At 39.5% G+C, this 10,623-nt stretch overlaps 1 protein-coding gene across 1 annotated transcript; it reads left to right on the top strand.

Annotated features, from left to right (window-relative positions):
* Window positions 1-1,011: 1,011 nt before the first annotated feature.
* Window positions 1,012-6,549, top strand: LOC149389772 (uncharacterized). Its single transcript, XM_089622717.1, has 7 exons — window positions 1,012-2,541; window positions 2,962-3,210; window positions 3,658-4,289; window positions 4,422-5,192; window positions 5,322-5,473; window positions 5,531-5,601; window positions 6,535-6,549. Exons 1-7 carry the CDS (start codon window positions 1,012-1,014, stop codon window positions 6,547-6,549), a joined length of 3,420 nt encoding a protein of 1,139 aa, XP_089478843.1.
* Window positions 6,550-10,623: the final 4,074 nt, after the last annotated feature.

The following is a 10,623-nucleotide window of genomic DNA, read 5'->3' as shown; positions in this document are numbered from 1 at the left end:
TCGTTTGTGTTGTTTTCATTCCGCGCGTACGTAGTTGTTGTGTTGAGTCTGTGTTTGTTATCTTCATATTAGGGTTGTATTCTTTTCGTGCTAAGTCTGTGTTCTTGAGCGTCAAAAAAAAAAAAAAAACAAGAAAAGAGAATCCGTGGAGTTCAATTCTTATTCAGTGGAAATCCATTCTAATTTTCGCAGCCTATTTTAGGGGATCGATTTTATTCAGTTTCCAGATTTTATCATTTAATTTCGGAAATCTCATTGATTCCTAGTTTCCTGAAATCGGTTGTCATTTATTTGCTTTTATTTCCCGAATCCTTTCTCTTGCATTTCCTGTTTTGTGTGTTCACAATCAATTTCGACATTTCAGTTTCACTTAATTCAGGATTTCATTTAGTTTCCTTATTTCCAGAGTCATTTGCCATTTAATTACCCATTTATTCGTTTCCTGTTTGTGTGTGTTCATAATTAATTTCGACTTTTCACATTTAATTTCGAATTAGCATTACCTCCCGGATATCAAAAAAAAAAAAAAAAAAGAGAAAAAAAAGAAAGAAAGAGGATCTGAAAAAAAAAAAAGAGTATTTTTGAGCTCAAGAAATTTTATTTTCCTGATAGATTCCTTGTGTGTTTTGGAGCGTTTTTAGGTATCCTACATCCTATCGAAAAAAAAATTTTGTCGCCATTTGTCATTTTGGGCTGATTGTCGCACCTTGGGGGGGATTGTTTTTGGGACTTATATAAGACCTGGTCATAACTTTCCGTGGTGTCGTTTTATTGTCCGTGTCGTTTGTGTCGTTTTGGTGTATCGTTTTCGAATTCCTTTCATCACCTTCCTGGTCTCTGAGTAGTTCGGTACGAGCCTATAGAGAGTTTGAGTGAGTGGTAAAAGGCAGAGAGAGTATAACTATCACCATTATCAAACACGAGCGCTGAGTGATATTATTTGAGTGTAAACACATGAGGGAGAGTTTTGTGAGGTTTTTCTTTTGTTACTAACAATATCTTGCAGCAACCATGTCTAACAACGGCGACGCAGATGAGGGAATTCCAGACCGGAGGCTGATGATGCAAGCAATGATAGGAGAGATGAGAAGGATGATGAGGGAAGAGTTGGAGCCACTACGAGAACGTGTTGAGAGAGTGGAGGAAGGCCAACAAGCTCCCAACAGAGGAAGACGAAGACAGCCAAGGGAGGAGACAGAAGATGAGATGGAGAATGATTTTGAAGATGAGGACTATAGGAGAGGAGGACGAAACGAGAGAAGGTTCGAAAGAAGACAAGGAGGAAGGGACAGAGAAGACGGAGGAATTGGTGGCATCAAGCAGAAGATTCCAACATTCCAAGGGAAAAGTGACCCGGACGCCTACTTTGAATGGGAGACCAAAGCCCAGTTTGTGTTCAATTGCTACAACTACACCGAACGCAAGAAGGTAATACTTGCTGCCGCTGAATTCACTGATTATGCTATTGTTTGGTGGGATCAGCTGGTGACGAGTAGGCAACGGGATGGAGAGGAGCCGATAGAGACTTGGGATGAGATGAAGGCCATCATGAGGAAGAGATTCGTGCCTCGCCACTATTACCGAGAGCTCTACCAGAAGCTTCAGCGCCTACGGCAAGGCACTCGCAGTGTTGAGGAGTACTACCGGGAAATGGAGGTTGCCATGATCCGAGCAAACATCGAGGAAGATCGCGAGTCTACCATGGCCAGATTTATCAACGGGCTGAACCCTGACATAGCGGACAAGGTGGAGTTGCAGCATTATGTCGAGATGGAGGATTTGGTTCACTTGGCCGTCAAGATTGAGAAGCAACTCAAGACGAGGGGTAGCATGCGGGGAAACCGATTCTCAGACCAACCTGCATGGAAGAAGACCTTCAACCGAGACGAGAAGAGCAGTTTCAAACCACGAGGGGACGTAGCCAAGCCAAGCACTTCCACGGCCCCAACCACATCTTGTCCTGGTCCTAGTGCTCAAAAGAAACCGGAGACGTCATTTCAGCGAAATCGTGATATCAAGTGCTTCAAGTGCCAGGGAGTTGGTCACTTCGCAAATCAATGCCCGAATAAGAGGAGCATGACGATTCTTCCGACCGGAGAGATGGTTACCGACGATGAAGAGGAAGATCAAGAGTGTACCGGAGAAGAGTCAGACGAGGAAATTGAGGCACCAGCAGAGCTCGTGTTGGTCTCTCGACGAACTATGAACGCACAGGTCGTACGAGATGATGAGGAGCAGCGTGAAAACATCTTTCACACCAGATGCCATATTGGTGAGAAGGTGTTCAGCGTTATCGTCGATGGAGGGAGTTGTACGAACATAGCCAGCGTTGCTGTAGTGAAGAAGCTTGGACTTCCCACGACAAACCACCCTCGTCCTTACAAGCTTCAGTGGTTTAATGATGGTGAAGAGGTACGTGTCTACAAACAAGTCCTTATCAGTTTCCGGATTGGGAGCTATGAGGACTCGGTGCTCTGTGACGTGGCACCGATGGACGCGGGGCATATACTTTTGGGGCGGCCGTGGCAGTTCGATCGGAGGGTGACTCATGACGGCTACACCAACAAGTACTCCCTCAGGCACAAGAATCGTACCATCACCCTCGCCCCCCTGACTCCAAAGCAAGTTCATGAAGATCAACTGAGGATGCAACAAGAGAGGGAAAGGTTTAGGGCCCTAGAGAAGGGAAAAGAACCAAGGGATGAGGTAAAAACAGAGAGAAAAAAAGAGAGAGTCCCAGAGAGAAAACCCGAGAGAGAAGTGGGGAGTGAAAGAAAGGATGGGGTCATGAAAAACAAAATCGGTGAGAGAAAACAAAACAACTTCTTTGCGGGAAAGAGTGATGTGAGGAAAGCCTTCTTTGCCAAACAGCCGATGATTTTACTTGTGTACAAGGAGGCTGCCTTATTCACTAACCAACATGGCGAGGTTCTACCTACTGCCATTGTTTCTCTTTTGCAGGAGTTCAAGGACGTTGTTGTTCGAGACATGCCAACAGGACTACCACCGATTCGGGGGATTGAGCACCAGATTGACCTTGTACCCGGGGCCTCGCTTCCAAACAGACCGGCCTACCGAACCAACCCTGAGGAAACGAAGGAGTTGCAACGGCAAGTCGAGGAACTTTTGTCAAAGGGGTACATTAGAGAGAGCATGAGCCCTTGCGCCGTACCAGTTCTATTGGTTCCAAAGAAGGATGGCTCTCAGAGGATGTGTGTGGATTGCCGATCCATCAACAACATCACGGTCAGGTATCGATTTCCCATTCCTAGATTGGATGATATGCTAGATGAATTACATGGTGCGTGTGTTTTCTCTAAAATTGATTTAAAGAGTGGGTACCACCAGATTAGAATGAAAGAGGGGGATGAATGGAAAATCGCTTTTAAAACTAAACTTGGGTTGTATGAATGGTTAGTGGTGCCTTTTGGTTTGACTAATGCACCTAGCACATTTATGCGACTTATGAATCATGTTTTGCGTTCATTCATTGGTAAATTTGTGGTGGTATACTTTGATGATATTTTGATTTATAGCAAGACCTTGGATGATCATGTCTTACACTTGCGTGAGGTTTTTATTGTACTCAAACGTGAACAGTTATTTGCTAACCTTGACAAGTGCACCTTTTGCACCGATCACGTTGTTTTCTTGGGTTTTGTTGTAAGTTCAAAAGGAGTGCAGGTAGATGAGGAAAAAGTGAAGGCTATTCAGGAGTGGCCGACACCGACAAATGCAGCTCAAGTACGGAGTTTTCATGGCTTAGCGAGCTTCTATAGGCGCTTTGTCAGAGATTTTAGCACGATCGCTGCCCCGCTCACGGAGGTGATGAAGAAACATGTGGCGTTCGCATGGGGGCAAGCACAAGAGGAGGCGTTCACCGCAATCAAAGAGAAATTAGTCAACCCTCCTTGTCTCGCATTACCTAACTTCGATAAACCATTCGAGGTGGAGTGTGATGCGTCCGGCGTGGGAATCGGAGCAGTTCTCATGCAAGACCGACGGCCGATTACGTATTTCAGCGAAAAACTGAGTGGGGCCACCCTTAACTACCCCACTTACGACAAGGAGATGTACGCATTGATTCGAGCTTTAGAGACTTGGCAGCACTATCTTTTGCCAAGAGAGTTCGTGGTCCACACCGACCATGAGTCACTCAAGTACTTAAAGGGACAACAAAAGCTCAACAAACGGCATGCGCAATGGATGGAGTTCATCGAGCCGTTTCCATATGTCATCAAGTACAAACAAGGTAAGGAGAATGTGGTAGCCGATGTCCTTTCTCGGAGGTACGTTTTACTTGCCACTTTAGATACTAAACTGCTTGGTTTTGAACATATCAAAGAGTTGTACCCAGAAGACCGAGAGTTTAGTGAGATATTTGCGAAGTGTGAAAAGATAGCATCGGGAGATTACTTTAGGCATGATGGATTTTTGTTTAGATTGGGTAGACTTTGTGTGCCTAGTTGTTCTCTTCGGGAGTTGCTAGTTAGGGAAGCTCATGGTGGGGGCCTGATGGGACATTTTGGGATAGCTAAAACTCTAGGAGTGATCCAAGAGCACTTTTATTGGCCTCGCATGAAGCGTGATGTAGAGAGGATTTGTGGTAATTGTGTCACCTGTAGGAAAGCTAAGTCGAAAGTTCAATCACACGGTATGTATACACCTTTGCCTATTCCTAGCTCACCTTGGGTAGATATATCTATGGATTTTGTGTTAGGCTTGCCTAGGACTAAGCGAGGTCGTGATTCTGTTTTTGTAGTGGTTGATAGGTTCTCAAAGATGGCACATTTTATCCCTTGTCACAAAACCGATAATGCTTCTAATGTTGCAGATTTGTTCTTTCGGGAGATTGTTAGGTTGCATGGCATGCCTAGGACGATTGTCTCGGATAGGGATACCAAGTTCTTAAGCTACTTTTGGAAGACCTTATGGGCTAAGTTGGGTACTAGGTTGTTGTTTTCGACTACTTGTCACCCCCAAACTGATGGTCAGACCGAAGTAGTTAATAGGACCTTGTCGACCTTGTTGAGAGCAATAATTAAGAAGAATATCAAAACTTGGGAAGATTGTTTACCACATGTTGAGTTTGCTTATAACCGTGCTATTCATTCATCTACTAAATTCTCACCCTTTGAGATTGTCTATGGTTTTAACCCACTAACGCCATTGGATTTATCTCATATTCCTATGTCTGAGCATGTGAATTTAGATGGTGAACAGAAAGCAAAGCTTGTTAAGCAGCTTCACGAGAGGGCACGACTCAACATTGAGCGCAGGACGGAGCAGTATGCGCAGCAAGCCAACAAGGGCCGCAAGAGAGTGATTTTCGAACCTGGTGATTGGGTCTGGTTACATATGCGCAAGGAGCGTTTTCCAGAGCAACGCAAGTCCAAACTACAGCCACGTGGCGATGGACCTTTTCAAGTTATTCGCAGGATCAACAATAATGCCTACAAATTGGATCTTCCAGGTGAGTATAATGTTAGTGCTACATTCAATGTGACTGACTTGTCTCCTTTTGATGCAGATCATGATTTGAGGGCAAATCCTTTTCAAGACGAGGGGAATGATGAGGACATGCCCCAAAAGGAGCCGCAAGCAAAATACCAAGTGCCGGAAGGACCCGTGACGAGAGCTCGAGCGAGGAGATTCAAGGAGGAGCTTAACAATCTGATCATCAAGCTCCAAGATGAGGAAGGGGACGAGCTCGCAAAGGAGAGAATTCAAGGAAGCCAAGAAACACCAATGAAGAACGTTATTTGGGCTGAATTGAATTAGTCGGACTATTACTATTTTTCTATTTTCAGTTTATGATATTTGGGCCAAGACATGTTATTTAAAAGCCCGTATGGTTTGTATTGGGCTGGTCCTTTGTTTTTATGTTTATTATTGCTTAAATAAGGCTAAATGGGCTGATTAGGTTATGGGGCCCATGGAGCTACGAATTTGACCTATGTAAACTCTATAAATTAAGCCTTTAGGCTGAATGGAAAAAGACACAATTTGAATTTCGAGTTAAACACTTCCTGTGAGGATTTCATTCTCTCTTTGGTTCGTTTAGAACTATTCGAGTCTCTTACAAAGCGGTGTGTGTAGGAGTTCGAGCCCGACTCATCAGACGGCCATTCACATCCGTCCGTGGCGTCATTCGATCCACCATCGTTCCTAAATTGTAGACGATCCGTCGCTGTGCTATTGGGGTATCGGGTCTCGGAGCTTAGTCGGCCGAGGTTCGTATCAACCTATGTGTTCCACATATATGACTTTAGATATAGCTTTCCAGGCGTATATCAGTCATCGACCTCGTTTTAGCTCACCGTCCGAACTCAGGTGCCCAGCACGTGACTCAGTTTAATACGGAGGCTATGGAAGATAGTTGTTATTGATTCTAATTGTTTAGAACTCAACCCACTGATCATATAATGCTAATAAAGTAATCTTATTATCGAATTTAGTAATCATTTATTCATTATCTTCAAGTGGGCAATATTATTCCTAACCGTTATTACTATAACAACTTTGTGTGAAAAGTGTGGAAGACCATGACAACATTCACCACAAATGCGAGGGCACATCGACCACGAGATTTCGGCAGCCTCGAAAGAATCGCATATGCGGTACACCAACAAGTCCCAAACCCATAGATCCGAGACTGCCGGCAATGAAGAGGACGACACAACACATCCCACCACGACCCCCATCACCATGACGAAGACCTCAACACTACCTCTCTGGGACGAGCACGTCTCACCAACGCAATTGTCAACTCGCCAATGGAAACCTACTCACAACACTCCCATAAAAAGGAGTGTCGCCAATGGAAACCCACCGACGGCTAGCCTTCGCGACACCACCACTAATGGAAACCCGTGACGGCAAAAAGTCTCTCCGTAACACCGTCGAGTGCCGACCTCCATCCTCCGTGACCGGCGCATGTTGCCACCACCACCACCAAACCTTTAACCACACGAAAACTATTAAAAATGATAATAGATCCATTGTATTCCACTCCCCCTAGAAATTGAAAGAAGGGTAGAAACCGTTCGGAACCTCTGCCACACCAGCTTCATAGGAGATGAATGGAGGCAGGCAGCAGCGCTGTTTTTTTTTTTAATTTTTTTTTTTTTTTTAAGAAAACCCTAATCGATGGAAAGAATAGAGCGATGAGAGAGAAAGTATATATATTTTGGGTTTAAGTAAAAATGTGATTGAACTTTTAGTTTTAGAATGTTGTTTTTGTATCTTAGGTTTATGAAAATTATGTAATATAAAATAATTTTGTTGACTTTTTCCTTCATTTTGACTTGATATTTTTTATGAAAATCTCATTTCACTCTTAACATTAGAACTATTTGTGATATTTAAAAAATCGAAACGGAAAACAAAATAAAAATGTAATGTTTTAACAATTTTGGTCTTGGTTATTTAATATATTAATGAAAAGAAGAAAATAGGAAAATTTAAAAGAATATTATTTCTTTAGACTTGGGACTTGATTTTCTTACAAGGAGATTCTAGTGAAATAAATGCTAGTGACCGGACAAAAATCAAGTTGCAAACAGGAAAGATGTCACATTTTGTCAAATAAATGTGTGTGAGAAATATATATCCAACAACTTGAAGAATTAATTTCAGATGGAACAAAAGGAAAATATCACGCGCGGTCCCGTGGACGAGTACATTGCACTACAAGTCTACAATAAATTCTTTAGAATTTGTATATATGCTCACAAAAGTTGGCGAAGTCTCAATTTAGCCCCCATGAGTTTTAAAAGTTGACAAGTGTTTCTATAATAATGGGTTAACAGCCCCCCAAAATACATAACGTTATTTATATATTCTTTTTAGCGTCGGTAATAATATTTAATGCTACGTTTTAGTTGCGCTGTAGATATTTCTTACATTAACTTTGATAGAAAAAACCGTGTCAACCTCAGATTTAATGAAAAATTAATATATTTTTTTTAAAAAATTAGTTAAACATTAAATGTATCATTTTATAATACAAAAAATTTTAAAAAAATCGTTCTTCTCATTAAAATACAAAGTTATTAATTTTTTAAAAACAAAATAAACATTTACTACATTATTTTATAATGCAAAAATATTTAAAAGAAAAAAATATCTCTCATGACTTTAATTAAAAAAAATGATATTTAATGTTATATTATTGTAAAAAAAATATTGTAAAAAATGTTATATCTAAAATGGTGGAGAAAACGCCGAAGCTTCCGTTTTGAAATAAAGGAGAGCGAAGGAAGACCTTTCCTTTGTATGGATAGCTCAAACAAATTTATGATATTTAATGTTTTATTACTGTAATTTTTTTAATAATTATTTTTATATTATAGAAGAATATAATTACTTTTTAGTAGTGTTAAGAAAAAATAATATTTTAATGTTTTGTATTAAAAACCGAAATAATTATTTAATGTTTTGTATTCCTTTGTATGGATAGTCAATTTTTTTTTAATGATATTTAATATTTTTTTACTGTAATTTTTTAATAATTATTTTATATTTTAGAATAATATAATTACTCAGTGTTAAAAAAAAGGGTAGTTAAGTTAAATGGCCTCCCGAAAATAAGCAATTTTTTTAGCTCACCTTTCGTTAATATGCTGTAAATAGCCAGTGTCATTTATTAACAGCCAAATTTGGACGGGATTGCCTTTTGTTATTCCCGCCCATTATTTTCAGCGTAATAATTTAAATGGAAAAAAAAAATTCGACCATAACTACCTTGCATAAATCAAGGGAGCATTTAAAACTCCATAAATGCATTAACAAACGAATTTAAACATCATGCACCACAAAATCGTCTCTTTCATCTCCTTCTCCTATCTTCTTTTTTCATTCCTGCGCGCCATCAATGGCCGAGACCGAGCACCACCTGCACGTGTTCCAGCCGAGAAAACGAGGACAGCCACGAGCCGCCGAGGATGCCGGAGGACCGAGATGAGACACCGGGAAACGACGCAGAGAGCACCGGAGAGTTGATTTCAGCCATAAATGGTTCTGGCCGTGCGTGCGTGTGAAATGGTTCTCCCCCAAGCTCTGCGAGAGGCAGCACCTCCTTCAGGCCACCGCAACCACTAATAATCACGACCACCACCACGTCACCACCACCGTCAAAGCGTCACTTCCTCCTCTTCTCCGCGATCTGCGTCCAAGGTCCCGACCTGCGACACCGCGAAGAACAATTTTTTTTTGGTTGTTGCTCATAGAAAACATATTTACAGTATATTCGTGTAAATAAGAAGCATATTTACAGTATATTCATTGTAAATACAAAACATATTTACAGTATATTCATTGTAAATACAAAGCATATTTACAGTATATTCGTGTAAATAAACTGGAATGAATTCTGGAAATTTTTGGACGTTCTAAAATTATGAATATATGGAAAACAAAATAATATCAATAAATGAAGAATATTTTCCAAATCCACACGTCCAAAATTCAAAAAACCAGGTTAACTATTTTCCTAATCGGTTTGATTCCAAATTAAAAAAAAAAAAAAAAAAAACTGCCTAAATGAAACAAATTAGTTAAGTCAACGCTGGAATTTCTCTATATCCACACGTCCAAAAATTCAAATACTTGCCGAATTCATTTTCAAATTTTAAACAAAAAAAACTGCCTAAAATAAGAAGTTACTAATCCGAGTATACAAGGGCAAATCTGTAAAAAAAATCCTTCATAAATGTGCAGCCACGTAAGAAACTAGGCTATTTACGGATTATGAACAAAACGTTGGCCAAAAATAAATTGCTACACATTCCGTGGCTTAAGCAGCCAATTATTTGTAAAAAAAATTATCTAATGTTTTTTTTAATTATAAATCGATATAATTAAATTTTTAATTAATTTGAAGAAAAATATAGTAAATTTTGTGTAAACATTAGGTATAAAAATATTTTAAATATATTTTTTTTATATTATAAAATGATATAATGAATGTTGAACTAATTTTATGAAACACATTGATATTTCATTAAGTATGTTGCTGACACGTGGTTTTCCATCCAAGTTAATAGAGGAAGTACTTACGGTACAAATAAACGTAATATTAGGTATTATTGTTAGCGCAAAAAATATTAAGTATATAAATATTACTTTAGATAAACATTAGAAATTGTTGTCACCATTAACCCTATAATAATAAAGTTTAAACTTGAATAATAGTCAAAATAAAGATTTTTTTTTTTTAAATCAATCACAAATATACTCGAGAAAAATGTAATAGTAAGCTCCATGAATAATGTCTACAAATTCATAACTTATTGATATATATGACTAGCACATTCATAGCTTAATAAAGTTTATGTCAACATATTCGATTGAAAAAGTGTATTCACTATTTTCATGATGTCTCTTCGAGATGTTTTACCTAGTTAAGTAACACTAGATTGTTGGAATTGATCTAGGGTTTAAGAAAAAGTTTAACGCTTCGGTAAGCGCGGAATTAAATTTTTTTTTTAACTAGTAAAACGATTTTACTAACCTAGACAAAGAGCAAGCACATGTAAATAGAAACTAATATGAGCATAAAAGATTACTAACCTTTTAGAAGCTTGAACGTTGAGAAGCTTTTGGAAAGTTGCAACGTTCGTC

This window comes from Urtica dioica, chromosome 8 (assembly GCF_054948205.1).
Source record: "Urtica dioica subsp. dioica isolate 48M chromosome 8, U.dioica_male_clone48M_v1_H2, whole genome shotgun sequence".
Classification (NCBI taxonomy): domain Eukaryota; kingdom Viridiplantae; phylum Streptophyta; class Magnoliopsida; order Rosales; family Urticaceae; genus Urtica; species Urtica dioica.
This window is presented reverse-complemented; position numbering and strand designations above follow the sequence as displayed.